This window comes from Stegodyphus dumicola, chromosome 7 (genome assembly GCF_044657685.1).
Source record: "Stegodyphus dumicola isolate Sdum_Otavi_A_Nest chromosome 7, ASM4465768v1".
In the NCBI taxonomy this organism is placed as follows: Eukaryota; Metazoa; Arthropoda; class Arachnida; order Araneae; family Eresidae; genus Stegodyphus; species Stegodyphus dumicola.
The window spans coordinates 178,935,912-178,963,564 of record NC_140774.1 but is presented as its reverse complement, the minus strand read 5'-3'; the positions used below and the strand labels follow the sequence as shown (position 1 = coordinate 178,963,564).

The window sequence follows — 27,653 nt, the reverse complement described above, 5'->3', positions numbered from 1 at the left end:
TCCTATTGAAGTAAAATCTCTGCCAACTGCTCAAGTATGGCCGAAAAGCACAGTTTCGAAACAGCAGTAAGCTGAGAAGTTTGCGACTCCAGACTCGACGCTGATAGGACGTTGAAAGGTTGAGAATAAAAAGAGAATTATAATATCCACGGATCCCTTCCCCCGAGATCTTATTATGGAGCTGGTTATTAAGTTGGGTAAAACTGCACTTTCATCACTCTTGTCAAATTTACGACGAAGGACAGATACGGCTAAGGATGGATAATCCGCTCATGACCTGATTCAAAGAATAACAATGTACGATCCACTCGCGAACCGATTCAAAGAACCGGTTCACTTAGCTGAGTGAGCGAGCGGTATACCCACAAAACTGAGCGGTAGCTCCCTTCGAAAGCTTTTATTGGAAGCATGCCACGAAACTTCCATTCCCATTTCAGAGAAGAAAGGAGTGTTTCTCCTGTAAAATGAAAATGAGTTTAATTTTTATAATAGTTTCCCGAATTTTTTAACATATTTTATTATTAGTTCTATGTAGAAATGAGGTTCCATTGAATTTCAAAACTACAGCTGAAAGAACTCAATTTAGGAAGCGAACGGTTTTATTAAATCGATTTTCGCGATCCCACGTCTTGTTTCATTCTTTCCGCTCTTCGTTCCATCCTCATACACCTCTCTTGATCTACATTCCTTTACCGATCATCAAGATTATTGTTAGTAGGTGTGAGTCGTAAAAAGAACAGATCAAGTTCAGTAAGCGAATGACTTTAAACGATTAAATCAACTCGGGGGTGTCACTAACTGGGGAGTAGTCACAATCTAAAAAGGTTCAGATTACAATCTAACTCTTCCAATAAGAGTTTAGAGTTGAAAAATTTTTTAAATAAAATCTATAAAAAAATAAAAATATGTCACTTCATTTCTTAAAAAAAAAAAAAAAAATTCTAACTGCTGTTGTTAATTTCTAAATTTTTATTAATGATAAATAAAATAAAAATTCAACTCGGTAAGAATTTCAATTTCAAAAGCTCTCATGTTTGTTTTTAAATGTAAAATGACATAAACAGAAAAAAAAAACTGAAAATCAAAACACTGATAATATGAAAGTAAACCATTTGAACATGTACATACACCTTCTCCCTGGAAAGGGAGGGGGGAAATGCACGTAAAAAAAAAAAAAATATATAAAAAGCAATAAAAGATTCAATCCGTATGTAACTACGAAACTACATTGCCACCATTTGATTTTATTTTGAATGCAGATAATATGTATAGACAACAGAAGTAGAGTTAGACATTTTGCTATTACCTATTACGATTTGTTGGACATTACTTTATTTACGAGACTGCAAAATGTTATTAGGTAGACAAGATAATATGAGATTTTAAATGATTAACTGACGCTGCACTGAGAAACGCACTTTTAAATATAAAAGATAAATAGAAGATCTTATGCACGGTCAACTGGCAATATGGTGCTCTCATGTTTCCGATCTTTATTTGTACAGCCTAAACGATTTTATCGTTAACTAAGAACAATAACGTTAAAAAACTACAGGTTTTGCATAGAGACCAAGATAAATTCAGGGACTAAAAACATATGAAAAAATACTGATACTGATTGAAATACACAATACTTTCGGCGACATTTATGCTACGTTTCGGATGAAACTGTTAGTTTGATGATGAATATTCAACTTGCACAGCAGTGTCACAGCCCACACCTAGTAACACATATATGGGGCTAAATCTAATTCTTAAATAGTTTAAGTATAATTTATATATTCCAAGTGATATATGGAAACTGCCTAAATGAGTTATCATTTAGTATCTTAATTACTTCTGAATCAACACAGACACATGTGCTCAACTTATTCTTATAGTTTACCACACCAGTTGTAAGGAAGGGTTTACAGTACAAAGTTCCCAGTCACCAGGACCTGGAGGTGAACATAAAACTGACCTTTAAATATCTTGTAAATATAATACCTGATTACTTTCTAAGAAAAAAAAAAAAAAAAAAATTCACAGAGCAACTACTAACAGCTATTCAAAATCTGGGCTTACCAACCATGATTTGAGATTTCAATCTTACGCGAGGCAGTGGCTAAGGGGTAGCATAAATGGCCCGGTCATTAGAAAAAAAAAAAAAAAAAAAAATTCTCATACGGGGTTGCGAGTTTTCCTCTTCTTTTATACTAAATGGATTTTCATCCGCAGAGAACCCGTTGGCGCTTCGGGAAAGAACCCATTGGCGCCATTGCATTTTTACTCGCCAAGCTCGCGGTTCAGCGACGATGAGCCGAGCCTGTAAACGTTATATTTTGTAAACGTGATTTTTAGCGCATGTAAATTCAAATTAGCAAACAAAACAATATATTAAGCATATGGTAGCAAAAATTCACAGATAATAAGCATGTAGATGTAAAACTAACCGGTTAAACGTGATATACAAAAATAAATTCGTATTAAATTCAAGTTAGCAGAGAAAAGAATATATTAAGCATAAGACAATATATAATCATTTATAACGGAAATAAAAATTCATTTAAAAAATATAAATTAGTATTAATATACTGAAATTAACCGGTTAAACGTGATAAACGAAAAAAAAATTGTCTTAAATTCCATTTAACACAGAAAACAATATATTCCTTACACCAGCAGTGGTTTGCTGATTTTGATGACTATGGTAAACTATTCTCTCATCTTAGATAAAAATATTTTTTATTTCAATTTAATCATCTATTTATGTCACACCTGCCATCCTCTGAAATGTTATTGTTAGAAAAGCATTAACAATATATTACCTTGTTAAAATTTTGCACCATAAAAATTGGTTTATTCTCATAATTTTAGATGACATTAACCAATAATAAAAATAAAAGCATTACTTAATTATTTAAAATGCACATGCACATTTTTGCGGCCTACGGAAACAGATTATTTTAGATGTTGGAAACCTCACGGTTCTTAGAGCTGTTAATAATTAAGAACACAACGTAAACAGCCGTGTTACAAATTAGCATTCACCCCTCCCGCCGTATTTTCTTCCTTTCATCCCGAACCGAGAACCGGCATCTATCTACGAAAATATTTCTATCTATTCGTTGTTAAAAAATTCAGAAAAAATAATAATAAATAAGAGAAGAATAATATAAATCTGCAAATGCGAACAACGACAGTGATAATTCATCAAAATGAACGAAAGAAGAATGGTTGCAAACTTCGAACAAGCGAATAGGATAAATCTGCTGGGTTACCAGGTTTGAACTACTATCGCCAAAGTTGGCGATGTTTACATTTACCGGGTTCTCTGCGGAAGTGCTTCCTACTAAATTTCTTACCACTCAAACCTGAATAATTTCTAGAATGTGCGAGTCCATGACGAAATGAGGCAATAGGAAAGATGTAAATTAAAATCAACTTAATTCGTGAAACTCAAACCCAATGCCCCACATATTACGAAAATTGCTTTTTCCATATTGGGAACTGATCTCCATATGGGATACCAAGGTATTTTATAAAAGATTTCGTCTTTTAAAAAAGGGGGCGTAATGCATAATGATCCACGATCATCTTTATGAAGCGAACTCCATAAAATTATTTAATGTGCGTAAATAAAACATACACGTTAAAGCCGCGGCTGTACACATAAAATGAAGAGGTGGACAGAGTGAGAAGGGTGTGGATTAACTTTTCAAAGCCACTTTACACTCCGTTTTTCCACACACTGGCCAACAACCTCTCAGACTCATTTTGCATCTGATACGATTAGAACAGATGATACAAGATACACAATATTATATAATAATCTTGACTAACCCCCTCCATAAGCATTGGTTATTCAAATATACAGCTTGCCTAAAATTAATAGTTTTTTTTTTGTTTGTTTGTTTGTTTGTTTCCACTCTTATAACACAACAAATACTGCAAAAACCTTCAACTCTAACTACTGCATTTCAGTCACATATTACGGACCGGAAGACGGGGGAAATATTAAGAAAATACAATAGACACGAAGCTGTCTGAGGAAGAACCGTCTGTTATTAAAAGTAAATCCATCTTCAATAGACGAAATTGAATGAAGGGAGAAAAATTTAACACAGCAGTGCTTGATTGATATTTTTCAGAATAAGAGTCCAGAATAACAAAGGACGAAGAAAATAAATTTAAATTACTCTTTGTATGCATTTTCTACATTAGTCTCATTCGTAAGACTTCAGCTCTAAGGCAAACAAAAAGATGTCTTCTCGGACAATCCACACGAAAGCTGCAAGGCTTCGTAAATCAATAGAAATCTTAGGAAAGAACAAAATGGAAAATAACTAAATAAAATACTACTTGGTTATAAATGAAGACAGGCAGTACTGGTAAAATAGAGAATCGAAAAGGCAGGCAAAATTGCAAAATAAATCCAAAGAATAGAATTAAGAAGGACAGTTTATATTTGGTGAAAATGAATTTGTGTAATTAAGTACCACTAATTCAATAAAAACGCACAGTAGATGCATTCATCCACAATAAGCATCGTTTGATAGCTTTAGGTTATAAATTTTAGATTATAAGCTGCTTAAAGATATAAAAAACAGAAAAAAATTAACATGGGAGGACGAAAATTATATATTGCAAAAGTAACAGCTAAAACTAGTATCTTTCATAAATATGAAACTCCAAAGAAAATAAGCTAATGAGTATCGGGACAAAAAACTACATTAAAAAAAAAAAGAAAGAAAAGAAAAAAGCCATTCAGAATTACGCATTATATATTCTGGCACTTAAGAAAGCAGTCTTTACCACATGAAAAAGCAGTCCACAGATTTCACTTCTGATTTATATATCGCAAGCATTTTCCACAGATTTTTTTTAACGGCCGGTTGCGTTATTGAATAGCCATTAGCCTTGCGCCAGTACAAGGGCCAGAAGTGGTGGCCATTTCATTATGGACGCGCCTAATATGTGGCCATCGTTGCCTCCTATGATGAGACCATGCCTTCAGGACTGAAACTCGGGCCCATCTCTACGGTAGTCAGGGTCACTAAAAACTATACCTGCTGGGCGGCAATCCACAAACAGATTATATCGTATTGCCTGTTAAGATGTGACTGAAAGTGGGAAAGCTATCGTTCTTCGTCTACGCATGTGGCAGAAGCATATTTGAAGCATGTTAAAATCGAGGAATTCATAGTAACACCAACCATTCTTTCACCTTGTACTATTTTAGTAAAATTTCTATTCTACTACTACGACTATTACTACTATTACTATCTATTGAAGTTTAAAAGTATTGCAGATCCAATTCATCAGCTAGAAGACATGAATTTTACCAAGCAAATTAATACATGAACTACATAAAAACAAAAATTAGATATTAAGACATTGATCTGAATGAAGTAATTAATAAAGAAGAAGGTAAATCTGCAAAAATTAATATCCCTTGTTTGGAGCTTCATAATAGAACTTGTCAAGGGAAAGTATTACTTCATTTAGTAACATTACTATTTAGTACTATTCTAATTGTCTGCGCGTCAGAAATTTTACTAACAAGACGCTCACACTTTCCCTCAAAACTAAGCTTTCTCACTAGGAATACCGGAACATGTTTTTCCACATGCCACCAAACACATTCACGGAATTCATCAGCTCTAGATACTGTTCTTCCAGGAGAGTTACTGAAGTTGGCAACTGAGAGAAATATGAAAATATGAATGCAAAATCATTCTTTACAGATGACTGCCCGAAAAATTCCTACATATTTCGAGTGGAAAATGCATCCTCTTCATCAAAGAGTTCAACAACCTTCTTGACTTTGTCAAAATGCTCGGTATAATAACAAACTGCACTTAACAGTGATCTCCACTCCTTAGAAACGGACTATATCTGTCTCTCTTAAGACTTTATCTCCGGCAGGCGATTTAAGAAAGATCTTTTAAAATATATATATATAGCTGAAATTAATGTGTCAGTGTCGAAGAACAATTCACAGTCTTTCAGAATCTTGTGCAAAGCGTATGTCATGCATGTCAGATGTAACATTTGGGGGAGCAAGACTTTAAATGCCTCACTACCTTTTGTCAAATACGTAACTGTATCAGTCAGAATGTTGTGATGTTTCATTCCAATATATCAAAAGCAAATTAAGAGCACAGACAAAAAAAAGTCAATTATACTGGAACTGTCAGCTCCGCCCCCCCCCCAATAAGAGCTGCCAGGAGGAAAATTTTCGGTGGTTTTCTGAAGTCCACGTTTCCGATCACAACTTTGTACATGAATCTGCACACAGTATAGATTGTTTCGTCAACGGAAATGAAAATATTGCTATCTCTAAGTCGCACTTCAAACCCTAAATACATTAGAAAAATCTTGACCTGTTTACATAAAACTAAATCATAAACACAGCTTACATAACGGAAATTCAGTCTGATTTTAAATTGCTTAAATATTGGCTGTATAAGAATACCTCCCTTAATACGGTTTTGACTAGCATGCCTTCATATTAGCTTTGCATATAAACTGTAACCTGTTTCCACTTACGGAAGGGATGAATTTCACATACAGTCCTTTATAAATGTTACAAATGGATAACTTTTATTTTCCGATTTGTATGCTTGATTCCAAATATCTGCTAGTACACCTTTATCAAATAAGTCACAGACAGTTCAATATGAGAATGTTAAAATTGTGTTTTTAACTTTTAACACATATATTTTGAAACCTATGGATCTTCATATCTTTGCCATTCTTTAAAGCCAATTACCTAACCCTGACTTTTAACAGGTAATGCAAGATGCTATGAGCGATAACCCGACTGCATTATTCAAGTTCTGGAAGAAATTCGACGTAAAAAAAAATAGAACAGATAATATCCAGTCGTGGAAGCAACAAGGCATCAACGAATAATCTGCAACTGATTATGCAACCAAAACCATCGCCAGCGAAACTGCAACCAAAATCACCGCCAACCTGGCGATATCTCGCCAATTTAGTGAAACAAGAGCCATTTATCATAATGTTAAATAGACTCGCCCTTTAATAGACCTTACTTTTTGAGCAGACCTTTGTTTTTTCAGCATTTCATGTCGCATTATGCAAAAGATATTACTATTTCACATCTACTTTTACTAAAACTATTTACATATATATAAAATTCGTAACAATAGTATGAAATACAGTATTTTACATGCATTTTTATATTACATATATTTTATTACGCTTTCGTGTCAACCATGTTAAGCAACAGACAGAAAAAAAAAAAAAAAAAAAAAAAAAACACTAAAATTTCCAATCTTATAACTAGAAAAGACACGATGAACAATTACAGTGGACATAATTTTCCCATTTTAAGACTTTTTGCTTTTGTAATGTTAAATGAACAGTGAAGATACTGCATATATTTCATCATATTAAATTTTTTATGTATACGAAAACGTCTCGGGAATAACAGAACAAACAACTATGAAAACAAAACAGAAAATTCCTTCTAAATGTCATTTAATCTTAAGATTTTAAAGTCAAACCTAACCGTTCCAGTAGCAATGGTAAGAAAAGGGGGGAAAAATTGTGCCCTACAGATATTTAAAAGAAAAAAAGGGGGGAAGAAAGCGAAGGCCAAATAAAATGGAAAAATTAAACTGGAAGAATCAGCTCAATTTCAATTGGCAGACGGTATTCTTTCGCTTGTTTTTTTAATTCTTTCTGCAGACGCAGACAAAAAGCAAAAACATAAAAGGATTATTAACCGAGACAAAATGGTAGAGTGGGGCTAAAAATCGAACGCTGAGCGTTTTATTTTTTACTAAGGCTTCTCGGAAGCCTTATCACCATTCAATACATCCAGACCAGTGGTCTCAAACTCGCAGGCGGTATACACGACCTGAAAACTACTCACAGGCCAGAATTCCCTCCCAACCCATAATGGAAAGTTTTAATAACAAAATAAAAAATATTTTAAATAAATTTTAAACTTCACTCATTTAACATTTATCAAAACATAATAAACAATAATAATAATAATATAAATGAAAACAACTGAAATTCATATTTATTTTCTACCTGCAATCTAAAGTTTGGTACCACCACGACATTTTTGCTGGTTACATTTTGTAATCTAAATACATTGATAGATAAATATGAAATTCTTGGACTGCACTGCGTTCCAATAATTGTAACATGTTTAATCTGTCACTAAATAATTCAAACTAAAAATAAACAAATTAAAAATAAATTATTCTAAGAGAAAATTTTACACGTGGCATAAAACTTGAGAACCAATAATGACTCTTCCTCTTATTTACTAAATTTTTTTCCGAGAAATAAAAATACATATTGTTACGAAATGCCCAGCCGCGGTAGGATGGTGGTGTGGCTGCAGCGGACGTGGTCAGAGAGGACACATCCGATTTCGTGGCTAGAGCGGACACTTCGAAACTCATCGTGGTTATAGCGGACACATTTTCTCCCATCTTAGAACACATAAAGGGGGCAGATAAATAAGTAAATAAATATTTTTAAAAATCACAAATATAATTTAAAACAGTATTGTAAGTGGAAAATCTCTTTCAAGTGGGATAACTTTATTATTATTATTATTATTTAATCGAAGTTTTCTGTTTTTGCACTCGATTATCGAATTACAAGGCACTGGAATTACTCTTGGCACTGGGGTATGTCGGCATTTTAGTAACGAAATCATATCCTTCCTGATATAATTCTGAAAGTTCCTGAAATCTCTGGGGAACGGGAATTAATGTTTCTGCTCGGACTCTTTTCTTCAAGTTTAGAACTTCCATCTCAGCAATGTTGGGCACGCAGGAATGTTCAGTTTTCTTCAGTACTTCGTACTGAAAATTTGTCTTTACATTTCCTTTACAACGATCTGTCTTACATACCCAACTCATTCCTAATTTATTTTTTCGGTGTAAACGGTGTGGGTAATCATCTACAACTAAACATTCTTTTCCTTTTTTTGTAGAGAGTAATTTTGTTGAAATGGCTACGGGTTCCATCACAGATTTCTTCGAGGCTATAAAACGATACACACTTCATAAAGATCAAACATCTACTGAGAAAATGAGAAAACCCTTTTCTCTTAAAATTATCGGCTTACCTCTACAGCAGGTGCAAAGCTCGAAACTACACAGTAGATGACAATAGTGACTGATTAAGATAAGCAACACAATAGGTGCAAGAATGTCCGCTCTGCCCACCCAGCTACCTTCGTGTGTGTGTGATTATGGCGAAGCCTCGAGGGCTATCTGCCTAAGGTGAGGGATGCCTTCGTGTAGGACTTTCTAAGGGAAACTGGCTCGTATATACGTTATACATGGGAAAAACCACGAAAACGCCCATGTAGCCAGCCCGTTCGCGGGATTCGAACCTCGGACCGAACTACCAGTGTTTAGCGACTTTTACCGCTCGGCCGCTGGTGGGCCCCCCAGCTACCTTCACGTGTCCGCTGTAGCCACTGTCCGCTCAGACCACGTAACCGGTAGGATAGCTACCCCGCAAAGCTGATTTAGGGTTGCCAGAAAGAGGCACGGGAAAGAAGAGTTGCCAGATTTGGCGCGAAATCGTCCATTTGTCCACAAAATTGGTGATATGCCACAGACATGGCAAGAACACTCTAGAAAGAATTCTTACCGGTTTTTCCGAGAATGTTCTCGAAAGTAGGTCAAAAGGTGTATAGACCCCTGCCTGTACGCAGAATAGAGGAGTCACAGAGTTTGTTGAGTTCAATAGTAGTGTCTTGAGTTCAGAGATTACATCAAGAGAGATCGGCCGAGTCGGGAGCTGTACATTTGTGCTCTGCCGTGAAGCTGTTTCACCGTTACAACTTGAAGTCTGTGTTGCCGATTGTTTCAGCGTGCCTGTTTTAGGTTTTCGACGACTATAGCGTGTCTTTGGAACAAAGAGCCTACTGTGTAATACTGATGAATAAATTGTGTTTTTGGCTCTTCATCAAGTGTTGTCATCAGTCACTCCATATCCCGCATAACGTAACAACATGTTTACACTTAAATAATTATAAACCTCTTTAGTTCTTACAACAGCTTGATGGTGTTTTGATTTTGATAAAGTTTGTATCCTCTTAGAAACAAATTACTAGAAATTATCTTTATCACGGTTTATAAGATTCTCGTTGGTCAATCAGATTCTTTTTTTGTCAGTTTCCAACTGTGAAAAAAAAAAAGCTGTTCAAACAAACCGATTATTCTTAGTGGAAAATTCGTAAATCTTATATCACACTGTAAATTAATGAGCTTTATTTACATATTTTTATGAGTTATTCATGTTCGTTTTTAATGGAAATGAAAATATTATAAACTCGAATTTCAATTAACCAACATCTTGAATCTTTGATTGCAACATAACTGAAATGTCTTCGCGGGCCTCATAAAATTGCAGCCAGTTTGAGATCACTGATCTAGATATAATTCTTTCAGATGTTTCCTATATACATTAGTTTTATTGAGAATTTTACGACAAATACACCTTTTACAGTTGTATAAAAAAGAGGTAATAATAAAGGTAAGCTTTATCAGAAGAATATTACTACATACATAAAATATATGTCTACCACTGCGATCATTAATACTTTATGAATAAAAAATTACACTGTTTTTCCAAATTTCCATCAGCTAACAAATATTTAACGAATCAGCAAGCTAACACAATTATCACACAAGGTAAACTAATTTAGAATTTACATTCGGAAATAATATAGAGAATTAAGTTTTTTTTTCTTTGTTTTATGAAACTGTCCTAGCCTAATTTTCTACTTTACAACAGGAAGCATAAGTACAAGCTCAATATTTCAGGTGTCCCATACATTTGGATACCTTAAAAATAAATAAATAAATTAACGAACTGATGCATAAGACTGCAGTTTGCATCTGAAACGTTAATCTTCTTTCTTGTACGAAGTAAAGAAAGTATTGTCGTAAAAAAATCAAATAAATTCAAATTGCAAGGCAGGTAATTTGTGTACATATACTTCAAAGGCCTTCACAACAATATAATTGTTCGTGTCAAGATGGACATCAGCAATTATGCACAAAATCCTATCAGACAACTTAGTAATTTTTGAATATTACCAGAAAAAGCAGCTCTCCGAGCATAGCTTAAGCTTGCTTACTGAAACACAAAGGCCATTAGGAAAAGCCAAAATCTGGACCGAAAGCAGAAATCTTATTTGACTTCTTTTCTTGAGATGATAGGAAGTTATTATCAGAAGCGACACAGCAAGTACTGTGGTCTCTGTTATTTAAGCATCACTTCCTTTTGAAGAGCTGAAACAGAATCCTGAAATAATTTTAACTAAATTAAGTATGAAAACTCGAAATTGTATGAAGTAAAATAGTTTTATTTATTTATTTATTTAGAAAAAAAAAAAAAAGAAGAGAGAGAAGGAGGGAGCACTTGAAGCCGGAAATTTACTTAATTAAAAACGGAAACAGCGGGAAAACTTTATAAAACGCATGAGCAAATTTCGAGCCTTCACGATTACATGTGATAAGCGGGATATTGAAAAATATGGTATTGTAAGAATGGAATTTGACTGATCCATTCTTGGCATGTTCTAAGCACATGCAAGTTAACAATTTCAAACAAGCTCTTCTATGCGACACGCTCAAGATGTAAAGAACAAGACATTTTACGATGACTGATTGTAACGAAAAACTTCCATCTTCATATGTCGAGATATAATCTGCAAGTCGACAAAATTGATGTACAATGTATGTTATTATGAGATATTTGACTGTAAATGCTAATACTACGCTGGCTGAATACAAATAATCTCCGGATATGCTTGATTAGATCTCTCAAAAATGACTTCGATCTTCTGAAATTGTTTCCAGCGTCAAACGACCCAGATTTAACCATCTGATCACAACTGTTTTGCTTCTAATCTCCCTTTTGCCCTCCACCCCAATAAATCATGTGGATGAAATTAGATGAATTACACCTTCTTATCACCGCATCTGACAACGTAAAGTCTTGAGATCTCCTATCAGTTCAATGCAAATTACTTGCGCACGAGATAGCTTCCTGATGTTTTCTTCATTCATTTTATTACGATTTCGGCACTAATGAAAATTTTTATACTTATTGCTCAATTCTCAGCAGTAATAAATGCATCTTTAAACGCGGCAGACTCTTAAGTCGCTTTAGAATAGCATAGAAACAGTTTGTCTGTTATAACACGGTTGAAGCGCTTGAAAAACTTAACTGAAAAAATTGTAGAAATTAATACTGTAAATGTCTCTGCTACTTACCACGGTAAGTTACATCTGTTATGTAACAGATTGTTAAACTACTCCACAGTCCAATCGGGGAGGTGGTTACTGTTAGCACTTTCCAGACCGCCAGGAGCTTGAATGTCGACAAAAATTGCCAGCTTAGATTATTTGAATACGGCTATCGAAGGGATGCCTTCGTGGTAGTCTTTCCGATGAAAACTAGCTGGTATTAATACTACAACTATGCAGGCAGCCAATTCGTCTGGGTTCGATCACGGATCGAATTACCAATAGTCAGCGGTTTTTAACCACTCGACAACAGACCCTAACTGGGGGCGAATGCCGGCAAACACAAGAAGGTTTACGGCTATCATGTTCAAGCGAGGTATAATGCAAAATCCGCCGCCCCAGACGGTACAGTGGTTAGGGGAGCCGACTGCGATACCAAAAGGGGCGAGTTCGAATCCCGGAGAAGGCATGATTGTAACTGTCCGTCCCTTCATAGGAGGCAACGGTGGCCGCCTATAAGCGCATTCACAATAAAATGGCCAACACTTCTTGCCTTAAGAGTAGCCTATTAAGAGCATCCACAATAAAATGGCCACCACTTCTTGCCTTAAGAGTAGCCTATTAAGCGCATCCACAATAAAATGGTCACAACTTCTTGCCTTAAGAGTGGCCATGGTCGAACAGGCAAGTGCCCCACCATTTGCGAAGGGGGGGGGCGGATTAAAAAAAAAAGAATGTAAAATCCGCCATTTGAGAAGTTCTTTAGAATAGAATAGCAGGTCTTAGAAGAAAAGACACTTAACATACCATGGAACGAACTGTCTAAGATGAAATGGAATCAAGCAGAAGTCACAACAACGAACACAGATAAGGCATTGAAGGCTATCCGCTTCTGAGAAGAAATACTTCGAGGAGAGTTTTCCAAACGGAAAATTGTTTCATATTATTCGAACAATGAAATAACTAAATACAAACATATTTAGTACATGAGAAAGGAAACAAAAATTGGGTAACCGAAAATTAGCAAGTAACAACCTTTTCTTTGGCATAGATTTACTCCACAACTCAATTGATTTGTAAGGCAAGCAGGTATAGGTCCCTTTTCATCAGAAGCAATCTGCAAAACTTCACTATTTCTTATAAACTATCTACTACATGTTACTTGTCTATGTTGTGCTTCGTAGCACTTGTAGCTTATTGAGATTTGTTTTACATGCGTAACCCCATAACTGGAAGTAAATGCATTACAGAATGTCGTGTATGTAAGTGTGTAGGCTATGTAATGATCAAGGTTTTAAAAAAGAAAAGTATGACTGATTTAAACTCCTGTGTTTAAATTGTTATTAAACATACGTTACAAATTCTTACGTTATTTTTCAAGCATCGCGTATGTATACGCTTTTATTGATCAAGATTAAGAACATAGATATTTGAATTATCAGAAAATTAGTAATCGGAAGTGACCACTAAAAATTTACAAATAAACGAACTCATTCAGTCTAAATTAGCGTTCTTCAAGGCTTAGTTGTAAAATACTTCATTAATCGAAGATTCAATAGCCGATCGATCATTAATTGAAGATTCATTTACCGAAATAAACACACATGTTATACATGTATATGATGTAATTAAACTAATTATGCCATACCATGTGAAGGCTATTTCACATGGTTTGGCATAATTAGTTTAATTAACTAACTAACTATTAGGCTAACGAAGGCCTATATCAGAACAGGCAGGTATTCATATTACATAACGGAAAAACAACGAAAACGGCTAAACAACAAACCTGTTCTTCAGGATTTGAATTTGTGTCGAACTATCAGTGCTAGAGGTCTTATCCGTTCGGAATCTGTTGGGCTAATATACATTTGGACTGATTTTTAATTATATTAATCTATAATATAATAATTTTAGTTGTGTGATATATAAATGGATGTCAGCAAAGCATATTCCATAGAAGGCAAGCCAGAATTAACTCTTTCTTTCACACATCTGAAATACTATGAAATATAGCTCATCAAAAGCTCAATGACATTTTCCATTTCTGGCGAAACCTGTCAACAAGAATGAGTACCAAGCATTCTTTTAGTTTTCTATGTCTGGAAATGCACGTCATCCGCATACAGAGACAAGGTCACGATGAGTGAAACGTAAACAAAATCAGCCAAGACGGTGTTTTCACTTGACTCAGACAAATAAAGAAATAAAAATGGCGCTCGAGGAGCGTAGGCGATTCGTGAACGTGAAATCGATCGATAAGGAAAATTTCCCTGCTGTTGACATTAAATCACTTCCCTGCAGATACCATGAATACTTCATCATTAATGTTCTCATCATGTCTGCATGCAATTATGTTCTGCACGTGTGTGTCTACCTTTACCTTAAAATTGTGGAATAAGAAAAATAAAATTTAAAAAGGAAAAAAAAACTCGTACAGATTTCTATACAAAATCTCATTACTTAATTTTTATAGTGGAAATAGGATTTATTTCTTTATTCGAACGCTTAAAGATGATAAGTAATTTTCTAGAATCAAATTTCAAAGACAAGACGTACGTACCATACATCATACATCATTACCATACATCTCATATATAAAGAAATAGTCACCGTATTTCACTTACTCACTCCCCTATTTGTCCCGTTTTCTTCCTTAACTCTGCGTGAGACAGCCAGCACGCGGCGATTCAAAATATACTTGCAGATAAAAAGAACCGGATGTTCCATAGGTCTGTAAGTATTTTAAAAATTCGAACAAATTGAAGGATGTAGTAGAACTGAAAGCGGTTTGCGAAAAAGTTATTCTCGTAAAGGGAGAATTTTTTTTGGTATAGGGGAAAAATAGTTACAATTTTCGTCGACAGAGGGCGCTGCACATGCGCAGTAAGTAGAAATATGCAGAACAGAGTCCTATAAATTGCAGACATTTGCAAGTTTGATCACCAAAAACCCGATGATCACTACGAATCTCAATTCTGCACTAACATCTATCCCTACCAAAACAGAAAAACTGATCTCTCATACACTGATAAATTTTCCTGCAAACACGTCACAGGATTCCCTCCATGAACCAATTTTGTATAAAATATACTTGAACGACATACCACACCAAAACGATACAGCAATTTTTACACAAAATGCAACTTAGTTAAAAAAAAAAAAAAAAAAAATTCCAAAATCATACTGGAGTCTTGGCTACTTATTTTGGGAAAATTAAAATCAACGTCAATAAACTAGATGCTATTCTGTTTACATAGAAAATTATACTAATAAATATGAAGAAATTTTCATGTTTAACACACTTATTTCATGGATCAAGCAAGTCCCGTACCTAAACGTTACACTTCATAAACAGCTAATATGGCAGTCCCCCCACCATTAAGCATACAGAGCACATAAAGCTAAACTTTTCCATTTAATTGCTCGGAACAGTGTTCTCTATACTGAAAATAAAATACTCATTTATAAGGCCATGCTGCGACCTATTATTACTTATGCCTGCCCCGTCTGGGATTATGTTAATACCACCTCAATTGAAAAGCTTCAGACAGTTCAGAATTATGTCTTCAGGTAAGCCACTAATTGCAAGTGGTTCATCCGCAAAGATGCTATATCGCGAGTACAGTATCCAGCAAATGACTAAAATTGCTAAGAATTTTTACAAAAATCCCAAAAGGCCAAAACCCCACGATAACAGTTGTGAGCTATGATTATCGTAGTAACAGAACTAGAAAGAGACCTAGAGCAATCTTACGGCTGTTCAGTCAAAATCATATTTAGCTAATCCTATTTTTAATACCACTTATTACTTTTTCCCCTCTCCTACTTATTTCGGCCTCCTTCCAGATTAGTATGGCAGTGAAAAGAGTACCCCCAACCCCCATATATTCATAGCCCTTAACTGCCGGATATTCCTTGCACTCCTTATTCACTTGGCTCTTTTCTAGGCTATTCAGCATTGTTTGTTCAAAACATTCTCTAGGTTCGCGCCCAACTGGATACCAGCGCAGGCATGTAGCCTGAAACTTTTGTTCAACCACTTTACACCGTCTTCTTAATGGAGCTACTATACTATGAAATGCTATGACTGCTATGACTGCTACGAACTCAACGACTGAGTACTACTCAACTTCTACTTTCCAAACCTCGGACAAATCACAAGTTCGAAAATCATCAACTTGTTAACCCGAGACAGCACTTCTGCGTGGATACCTGTTTTTACGAACTGCGTTCGCCTAAAATACCCGATGGCTGGAGACAGGCTCATTATTCATAAATCATACGCAAGCGCTGTAAAGTCCGACATCTCTGCCAATAAAATTCATAAAGCAGTGACCGTGACACACAAGGTCATGAAAAACCTTTCTAACCTCATTGCATTCCTACATAATTCTAGTTATTTGGCCGGCGAGACAAAATTAGTGAGACCTAACACTGAAGTTAATCACGAGCTACATAGAATGGACACCTGTACCAATAATGAATTACAACGCGTAAAAATCACAAACAAAATAGGCGAATTACAACACTTCCTACACAACCATAATGTTGACATTGCACTCATATAGAAACACACTCTGCGGCCGTACATCCACTAAGCATCGCTAACTACAGATACTACCGCTGCGACAGGATGAGGCATAGAGATGGTGATGCCCTCATCTATGCGGAGGAGCTTTAATTTTTCCGTTTAAGCATCAGACAACAGCCACGGTTTTGGGGAAGTAAGAGTTACAGTTCAAATCCCAAATCGCGTGAGCATTGGAAGTATTATAGTACATTATACTATAATACTCTCAATTTGACAATCTAGGACTAGCATCTACTCAATCTCCTAAACAATCGACAGCCTACCATTATTGTTGGAGATTTGAACGTAAAGCACACTAGCTGGGGCTGCAGGAAAACAAACAGGTATGGTGAAGTAATCAACTTTCTTTTTAACAACCTTACTATATTTAACTCCTCACGATTTCACATTCAGGACCATGAATCACACACAGAACTCGAACAGCCTTGACATTTCTATTCCTTCCGCTAACATACTGTTTTTTATAAGTTATTGATGACCCCTCCTCAGATTATGTCCCTGTCTTGGCACACATTGGAATTTACAAGCCAGAAAAGGAATGCGTTTATAAAATCATGGACTGGCAGCATTTTCAAAATTATACCCGGCAACATCCCCCCTGAGCATTTCTCTATAAAAACGCACAATGACGCCGATCAAGCTATTTAAAATCTCACCCAAATTATTAAGGCAGCTTTTGAAAAATCTACTAGTGAAGTTAAAAGTAAACATTATTATCTTAAACTCCCAATTAATATTCGAAACCTGATCAAAGAATGCAACCGGCTGAGAAAAATACTCAACTTCTCATGTGACTCTGCCATCAAATCAGAAGTGAAGAAGCTCAGCAGGAAAATTAAAGGATTGGTCAACGAGCACCATAGATATATACGAAATGATAAAACTGAAGGCCTTAACTCTGAGGATGGTCACTTTTAGACTTTTACTCGAAATTTAAATTCAAATCGCACCAGAAATTTGCTCCTTAAAGATAATAATGGATTCAAATATTCTAATGAGAAAGCCAACGTATTTGCAAATAAATCACTTTGGGGAACAATTTAAGACGAACGATACTCCCTCCGATTCAAATTTCATCTTCCCGATTGCATAACAGAAAAGCTTCTGATAAAGATAACATTTCCAACAAAATGATTAAGCACCTGTCTTAATACTACGCCAATAAATTATGTGTCATCTATAATGCTTATCTGTTTTTAAGTTATTTTTCGATGACGTGGAAGCAAACAACAGTATTTTTCATCTCCAAGCCCGGAAAATATGCATCCTGTGTTGAAAACTACCGTCCCATCAATCACTTGGGAAAAAATCCAAAGGATTATTTACAAACTTTTTCACTCGGCGCTGAAATTATTCTACGATTACAAGTACGAATTTCGTAGGGCACTTTCTACAACTATGCAATTGGTCAGAATAGTGAAATTCAAGTAGTGCTTAGATATGAAACTACTCCTTTTCTCATGTTAGACGTGGCCAAAACCTCTGACCACGTCTGGCATGACGAACTAATTTATAAGTTCATCATCCTCTATCTCTGCAGGAAAAATGTCTTAATTCTTTATTCCTTCCTTGAAGAGGTAGAGATCTCTTGTGTGCTTTGGCGTAATTAAAAAAAGCCAAACAAAACCTTCCTTAATGATCGCGCTTTTTGTATTAGGTACGGTGATTACTATTCGACTGATAAAATTATACAAGTTGGTGTCCCGCAAGGTTCGAACCCTAGCCCAGTGCTCTACCTCATCTTTGCCATAGATATACCTATGTTTGATAACAGCTCAAATTGTATTACAGCGTGCTACGCCGACGACATGGCCATTCTTCCCAGTTCACTCAACCCAAGTTTCCACTGCCCGCATTCAGGATAGAAAATAAATGATAGATAGAGAAAGAGATAGCCGACACTGGAGGATGAACATCAACGCTTCTTAAGTTGCTCCTCAATGGCCAACATTGGCTTCTCCACTCTCACCTGGGAGTGCCGGTATTTCTTAGGTGTAATCCAAGTGTATTTGGGTTCTTTTCCAAACACTTAATGGCTTCGCCTTTGGCAAAGGAGCAATTAGAAGTGAGATGTTTTTTTCTTTCTGTAGTTCTTTGAAGCCATGATTTTGAAGGGAACATCGAAGGCCTTGGTGAATCCCATTTGCTTTAGTTGAAACGCAAATGATCTACTTTTTCGTTTAGTAGTAAATATGGCAATGCCAAATAAAACAAACACAGTGCTTGTTTCAAATGCAATCATTCAATTTACGAAAGAAAATGGAAATCGTGCTGCAGCAAGGATGTTTGGTGTTTGCAAAAGCTCCATGCGCGAGTGGAAGAAGAATGAAATTACAATAATTAATATGCCAAGCAATAAATGTGCTTTTCGTAAAGGTGTAACGAAATGGCCTATCCCAGATGAAAGTTGCAAACTGGGTCCCAGAAAATCGGCAGAACATATTAATTGTAGCAAGAAAGCATACGTTTATTTAAAGAGGGTAAAAGAGAATGCAAATGAAAGTGAAAACTTTAAAACAGCTTTGGTCTAGTTGATTTATGGCACAATTTAATCCTGCGAGAAAAAACAAAAGTTTCGCAAAGGCTTCCGAAAGCTTCAGACAACAAATTAGCAAGTTTCTAAAAGTAGTGTTGCGTTTTCCTTTCTGACACCAGTTGTTACGTTATTTTCTTCCTTCACATTCGTACGGGGTTCGTGAGGATTTGGAGTGAATAATGACGACATCACTTGATGAAGTATCAAAACACACTTTATTTAGCCAGTACTAATCAGGACAGCTCCAAAATCACGTTACAGTCGTCGAAGAACTACATTAAACCCGCTGACACAATCAGTGACACAGCCTTCAGGTTATCAGGCTATCACGGTGGAGACAGCTTCACTGCAAAGCACCATAGTACAGCTCCCGACTCTGCTCGGCCATTCTCGGAACTCCACGTACTCTCGAGACTCTCCACGCTGTAACTCGCGATGCACTCGACGACACACAGAGCACAGCTCCCGACTCTTCGGTCCACTCGTTCTGGGAGCTTAACGCACTCTCTTGACGATGCACTAACCACGATACACTAAGAGACTCTTCGAAGCCCTCGACGACCCACTCGGCACTCGCTGCTCCGCTGTCGACAGAGTCCCCACGGACTGACTAACTCGACGAGACACCAACTATCTCGCACTCTAGACGAAGCGCACACTCTCTCGCACTCTATGCGAGGCACTCTCTCACACTGACTGCGGACCAGCAGGGTTTATATAGCTTCCGGCTTGTGTTCGAGAACATTCTCGGCTAAACTGGTAAGAATTCGTTCCAGAAGGTTCTCCAATCGTCCTTGGCATATCGCGAATTTAGTCGCCAAATGAGCGATTTCTCGCCAAATGTGGAAACCCTGCCTTCCCTGAAGCCGCGCCTGGATATTTCGTAGCAGTATGTTAGAGCTATGAATTCAAAAAAAATTATTTACTGTCATAAACTGGAAATAAGAATGAAACTCTAATGTTTCAGTGATAGGAAATGCACTCTTCTGGAAAAAATCTAAGCACCAAGAAAGACTTTTGCGATCATGACGAAATTTGGTATACAAAAACATCTTGATCGAACACGCAAATGATCAAAGTTTTAAAGCAAATGAACAGGAATTGCAATAATAGCGCGCATTTATAGTGAGCAATTCGCAAAGTATGAAACAAGTAACAGAGGCGGAAAATTTATCCTTTTTTTTTTTTTTTTTTTTTTTTTTTTTAGTTGTTGTTGTTGCTGACATTGTAATTCCGTAAAGAAGCAACTAAAGATGCTATTACGACAATATCGAAGACATTACAGACAACTAAACGACTTTCGAACGAGGTCGCATTGTACGGTTGTGTAAAGCTGGGTGGTCATACCGAGCAACAGGCCGCAACCTGCAGCGTACAGACACTGCTGTGCAAAGATGATGGTAGCAATGTTTGCTACAAGGACACTGCCGACGAAATGAAGGCTCTGGAAGGCCAAGGATCACAAATGCGAGGCAAGATAGGATGACTGTTCACCAGGCCCGAACCGCCCCAACGTATCATTCTCGATTATTCAACGTACTACAGCCAACTCTATACCTCCCATGGTACCGTCCACCATCTTACGGCGCTTGTCTGAGGTGGAGTTACGCTCACAGAAGCCTTTAAGACGTTTGTCTTTGACCCCCATATCATCGGCGAAGTCGTCTGGAATGGTGTCGCAGCTGATTACCATTGCTGCCATCAGCTGGCATCGTATAGTGTTCAACAATGAATCCTGCTTGACTCGTGAAGCAGATGACCACCGTATTCGTGATTGGAGAGGACGGGACCAGCAATCTCTATCAGCCTTTGTTTTATAAAAGCATACAACCATAACCCCTGGTGTGATGGTGTGGGGCGCTATTTCGACAGCAGGTCATCTTTAGTCATCCATCGATAGGTTATTGGAAAGAGAGATGCGAGATCCTTGGATCTGTCTCCGGGGAAAGATAATTTTGAGGAAGACCCCATCAAAATTGCGATGGAACTAGCAAATTAGTACTGCCACCTGGTGCCCAAGGCTTAAACAAACGACTGGTGCATGGCCTCATAGCCACGATAAATTTCGTGAACTTCATTTGAGGCATTTCATTCCTCCTTTCTGCATGCCTTCGTGGTGTAACGGTATCAGACACTGGCCGTATTCGAAAGGTGCAAGTTCGAGTCTCGGCGAGAGCATTTCTCATTTTTCATGTCTTCTGCTTCAAAATAACTTAATGACTCTACAGTGGCACCAGAACTAAAAAGGTGGTGGATGATGATTCTTCACCACCAAGATTTGGCGACTGGGTCTCCTAATCCTCAGTTGGCCTTTTGAAAGGAGGAATATATAAGGCATTTTCTCCCTCCTTGCTACATGTCTTTGTGGTGTAACGGTAGCACACCCGGCGAGCATTCGAGAGGTCCAAGTTCGAGTTCCGGCAAAGGCATTGCTCGTTTTTCACATCTTTTGCTTAAGAACAACCTAATGACTCTACAAATAATATCAGACAAAGTGAGATAAGTCACAACAACAGCGTAATCAATAGAAAATACGAAATTAAAATTCTATCAGCCTTTACAGAGAATTTACAAGGTTTCTTATTTAGAGCCTTCGGCCCTTGTCCACAGTTAACAGTTTTTCATCCTGACCTCTTCACAGAAAATGACAAAACTAAAAAAATTTAAAAAAAAAAAAAAAAAAAAATCTGAAATGTTTCAGATTTTAAATTACTTCAACGTTTTGTGCGCAACCTTTATTTATTAAATATTGTGTTCTTTGCACTTAAATCATGAAATTCAGTTCAATAGCAATGTTGCAAAATAATTTGAAAATGAGCCTATCTTTAGAATTTCCGATACACAGTTCGACGCGCTGGAGATAAAAAGGTTTTTTTTCCCCCGTAGAGCGTTGCTATTGTTCGCTTTTAAATCGTTGAGTTTGTTACTCAAAAATTCGTTAAAGTTTTACAAAATATGAAATCGATAATAAAACAAATCCCAAATTTCAGATTTCAGATGCCCATATTCGTAGTAGGTTTACGTCATTCAAAATCGGATGGCTCTAGATACCGTTGTTTTATCACAATGCGAGAAATAGACATACATTTATGCAGATTTTTCATTACTTAATTTCTTCAAATATAATGCAGAACTCTAACATTTTGTGGCAACAGTTTGAAAAGTGAATCGACATTTATAGGAGTCCGACGCAAAATGACAAAACGAAAGTAATAGTCCTTCGGGACTCGAATCCCTTTGGACTAAAAACGTAAAGCTGACGCTCTTAACACTTAAAAACTCAGTGAACAGGCGTCATATAGTGCGATGTCTCATGTAGAAATGTAACACAAGTTTATAAGAATTCTGCTAGTGCTGATGTGAAGCGGACAAGTTCACCAAGATCAGTTTTAATTATCTCGTTCATATTTAAGTTCAAATATCAAGAGCGGCATTAAATTCTGAAGAGCCAACAGCCAGTTTCTTTGCAACCACTTCATTAACTTCATACTAAGAAACACTGCATACACACATGTACATGTTTTCAAACCTGGATGCAATTCTCTTGCTAAAACTCTTCACTGCATCTCACCTGCACTAATTTACACATATATTCATATATGTGAGTTAAACTATTGACGAAATTGACGCAGTAAATATTGTAAAGCTGCCATTACCCGCAAAAATAATGCTGCCATTACCCGCAAAAACTCACAAATCAAAAACAAAAGAAAAAAATAAAACGCATTTCGAATCTGCAGTCAACAATAACAACAACAATTTTTTTTGACCTTGCCGCTGGCAACATGAACTCAAGATCAGCCACTTGGCCGCCTCTGCATTACATAATACACCTCTACATTGCATAACACAACAACAAACTTGTTTACAATTAAGTAAAAAGAAAGCATAGGATGGCGTTTAAGAAACGCTGCACGTATTGAGACAATCTGACAAAATATTTCTATTTTAAAAAAACAAAAACGTTGGAAAACAATATATTAGATAATTATTTCTTTTATCTTTATTTATTTCTTTACTTATATTAATTTACGCCCTAAGCCTTGACAAAATGCTTTAGAATCTTCGTGAACGAAGAGGAATCACTAATCTCTCAAAATACCATGAACATTTCTTGGAAATTAAATGCCAGTGCAAAAATGTATTCTGCTTCATTCTAAAGCTACTTTTTAATTCATTAATATTGAAATTAGTACATAATTTTGAGAATTATGTTACTGCTTCGTTAATGAATGCCTCACCGTTATTCTATTTCTGCTTACTCTTATTAACCTTTCCGCCATAGGATATTTATTGGCCACTTATACCCCTATTTCTTTACATCACAGCCCCTCACTACATTCTGCAAGTTTTATTTTTTATTTTTAATCCCTACATAATGCTTTTATGTTTGCTTGTTTGTTTAAAATACTGTCATTAATCAAAAGTTTACACCATTATTTCACCTCCAGTTTCTGATTATACTCAAAATGGAAACACTAAGCATCACTCCTAATTTCATTCATGCATGCAAAGTATCATTCTTCAGTGATAGTAGCAGTTTAAAACCTTCTATTTGCATGTCTAAAAATATGCTAATATTCAAAGTGGCTCTTCATTTTATGCTAACCAAAATGCTCACAATCCCCCCCTCCAAAAAATTGGCGAAAAATATTCTATTTCTCGCATTGTGATAAAACAACTCTGTAACTTAGCGAGTAAGTACATAGAGCCCTCGAATTTTGAATGACGTAATCCTCCTATGAATATGGGCATGTAGAAGACCAAATTGGGAATTTGTTTTATTATCGATTTCATATTTCGTAAAACTTTAACAGATTTTTGAGTAACAAACTCAACAATTTAAAAGCGAGCAATGGCAACACTCTACAGGGCAAAAAAAAAAAAAAAAAAAAAAAAAAAAAAAACCTTTTTATCTCCACAGCACGGAACTATGTATTGGAAATTCTAAAGATATGCTCATTTTAAAATTATTTTGCGACATTAATATTGAACTAAATCTTATGGTTTAAGTGACAAGAACATGATATTTAAATATTTAATAAATAAAGGTAACTCACAAAATGTTAAAAAAAAAAAAGGCCCCTTTAGACATAATTTAAAATCTGAAACCTTTCAGATTTTTTTTTAATTAAAATTTCCAGAAATTCAGGAGCAAATATAAAAAATGCAAAAAAAATGTTTCAATTGAAGATATCATTCAATTATAGTTTGTTATATCTGACTTTCATAGCTTTGGAGGTTTGCTACAGCAACATAAAATAACATTAACACGCTGTCACAGCATCACAGCACTTTTCGGATTCCGGTCCAAGAAGCCAAATCGATTTAATCATATTATATTATTAAAAATACTAATTATGATTCGTAACAATCATTAAAAAGTTTACAGGTTTTGTAGGTCTTGTAGTCGGCTTTTGTTAGACAAAGCTCTTCGCAGAAGCCCACTATGAGTTTATTCATACAGACATGCTTTGACTTGTCGTTTCAGTACAGCTAAAACAAGTTCTAAGTGAGTAAGTAACTTGCAGCGACACAAAAGTGGCAAGTCAAGAAACTATGAGATAACTTGTATTGGCTGTCCTGAAGAAGAGTGCTAATATGAGTTATCTCGTGTTGGGCAGTCAACGTGTTAAGTATTTAGGAAACTGTATGGAACAAAAAAAGTTTTGTTTGTTTTATCCAAAGGTTCCTTACAGCGGGGTTCACAATTATCATTTTGGATAAATGTCCTGAGCTTTCAACCTTGGATTCAGACCCAGACTTTATCTCAAAATACTGACTATTTTGAAATCCTATACAAAAAATTCAACTATCATAACAATGGTAGATTAAATGACCAGCAAAGAATCTCTTCCTTACTGTCCCTATAAATGTAACTCCGCATGTTAATAATAAAAATAGCATATATACAAGAAACTTTTGTTAATTTAAATTAACTAAGACAAAATTGTGATTTTTGAGACTGAAATGCACAAATCCAGAATTCTTCTCAAAATTTACCTTTTGCATTCTACGATTTTTTAATGATTCACTCTTCATTGGAACGAAGTTTTAACTGTTTTGCTCGAACACTGTTCGGGTGTTGCGAAAAGGGACTTTTTTTTTTTTTTTTTTATTTGCCGATACTCCACTCGGGCAGTGTATTTTCCTACACCAATCCACCGATTTTCCAAGCTTTTTCATATTCTTTACTTTGCAGTGTTTCTAATAGATGTACCTAGTAGTTCAAGAGAGACTGGATTGCAAAATCTGGTCAAAAGATGAGTTTTACTGTTTTTCATTAAGCCAAGATACTCAACAACTTTTTGCACTTGTTCAGTGCATTAGGCTTTGCGAATAGCACCTCTTCCCAATTTTGTCATGAAATAAAAGGACAATGGATGACAGTAAATGACTCATAACAAAATCTAATATTGATATCGAATCAAATAGCGAATCTGAATTTTCTACAAATGATTCTGGTAGTCTGAAAGTTCTTTATCGAAATTCTCTAGTGATGATGAGGAAACAGAAAATTCAGATGATCTAATTCAGGTCTGGAACTTTTGTGAAATGGATACTAGAAATTCTCCTCCATCACCGCCACAATTTAATTTCACAGCGAATTCACTTCTTTCACATTTATCTCCTGTAAAGTGTTTTTTCCAGTTCTGCAGTTTTGTCAGAAAAAAGCAACTTTAAATAAAAATGCCTTAATTTCGGCGTAATTAAAAATTATCTTAATAAATGCAGTACTTGTAATAGTTTTGACTGGTGATTTGAATTCATATAATCGATTATATTTGTAAAAAATATGCTTATTTTTGGTCACAATACAATATGGCAGGAAAATGAAACAGTTAAGTGGTTAAGAAAAAAGATTCATTTCATTGGTGACTGTAAATGTCTATACAATCAAGAAAAGTTTGAATTTCATACATCTAAAACATAAAAGTAAAATAAAGAGATTAACCTTTAAACCTCACTTATCTTTCATAACCCAACTGATTAAAAAATAACCCCCTCTTTTTTTTTTAATGTTAGGAAGTAAGCAGTAAACAAGTTTCTAAATGCAATATACATGCATGATTCTCATATTAAAAAAAAATGCAGATTTCCTGAAAATAAAAATTCTAAAATGAAAATTAAAATTTTTTTCATTGCCTCCTAAAAGGGTACTCACATATTATTCCATCTACCATGAAGCTGCCACTGAACAGCATGATTTAGTGCATGAGTAAGTATTATGCAACAACAATCTATACTTTCATCTGATGTAACCCCAAATGATTCTCAATAAGCCATGCATTGTTTTTATAAACAAGGATCTGAGTTAATGGCTATTCTGTATTTTTTTCTAGTATTTAAAAAAATTATCAAAATCTGGGACCTGCCTTCTAGATCATGAACAATGGATTATCTTGTCCTCCAAAATAAATAAATAAAAGATCGTATCCTCAGCGAGCATGATACGATCAACTGAGTATGGCTGACAAAACATTCATAGAGTCATTGATTAGAATAATTACTTGCATGAATTTTGTACTCATATCTTTCTAAACAGAGCTTCCAGTAAAACAGTAAGGCCTAACAAAACAGTAGAAATCAGTGAGTCTTTTTAAAAAGCTTAAAAACTAAGTAGGTTGAATACTGATTGTTTATTAAATATAGGTTATACCCAATATAACCTGCATTCTGATGCTCAAGAGAAGACTTTAAATCATCCGACTCCATAAGATGTGAATGCTAGCTTAATCATTCAAAATCCTGAATTAGCCTGAATTTCACAATCTTTTCGCATAATTCAGAAATGAAAGCTATTTGAACTACTTTTTTTATGAGATAGACTTTCAGTTTCATAACATTCCTTTAGAAAACTAATATTTGCATTATCATTCTCATATTCATTGACAAAAGCAACAATATGCATCATTACATTCACTACAGTTTTGCTGCCAGTTAAGGCATCTTTTCTTTTAAGTACCTCACATACATACTCTTTATGTTTATATGAATACATATGTCAAATATAAATATGAAACAAAATTATTAAAGTTAATTGGCAACAGACCTTCAAAGTCATAAAATTTAAATTAATGCATCCCCAGTTCAAAAAAAGATACACTTGATGATTTCAATTATGAAATTCCATGACTGATATGATTTCATCGATTGAGTATGTTCAACTTACCTATACTTGGATAAATTCCAAGCTAAAAAATCGTCAACTCTTAACCCAGGATAGGGCTTCTGCACAAATGTCTGTTTTCTTGCGAACTGTGTTTGCTTAAGTTGA

The 27,653-nt window shown here is 35.5% G+C and overlaps 1 protein-coding gene across 2 annotated transcripts in view; it reads right to left on the bottom strand.

The window, feature by feature from the left end:
* LOC118203447 (uncharacterized) overlaps nt 1-27,653 on the bottom strand; it is a 121,507-nt gene that overhangs the window by 80,948 nt on the left and 12,906 nt on the right. The window contains exon 1 of one of the 2 annotated variants that reach the window (XM_035375725.2): nt 14,873-14,990. The exons of the other annotated variant lie outside the window; for it this stretch is intronic. Within the exon in view, the coding sequence (XP_035231616.2) occupies nt 14,873-14,975 (103 nt within the window). The 5' untranslated portion in view covers nt 14,976-14,990. Of the gene's footprint in view, nt 1-14,872; nt 14,991-27,653 lie in introns of those variants that run through there. 2 annotated transcript variants of the gene reach the window in all.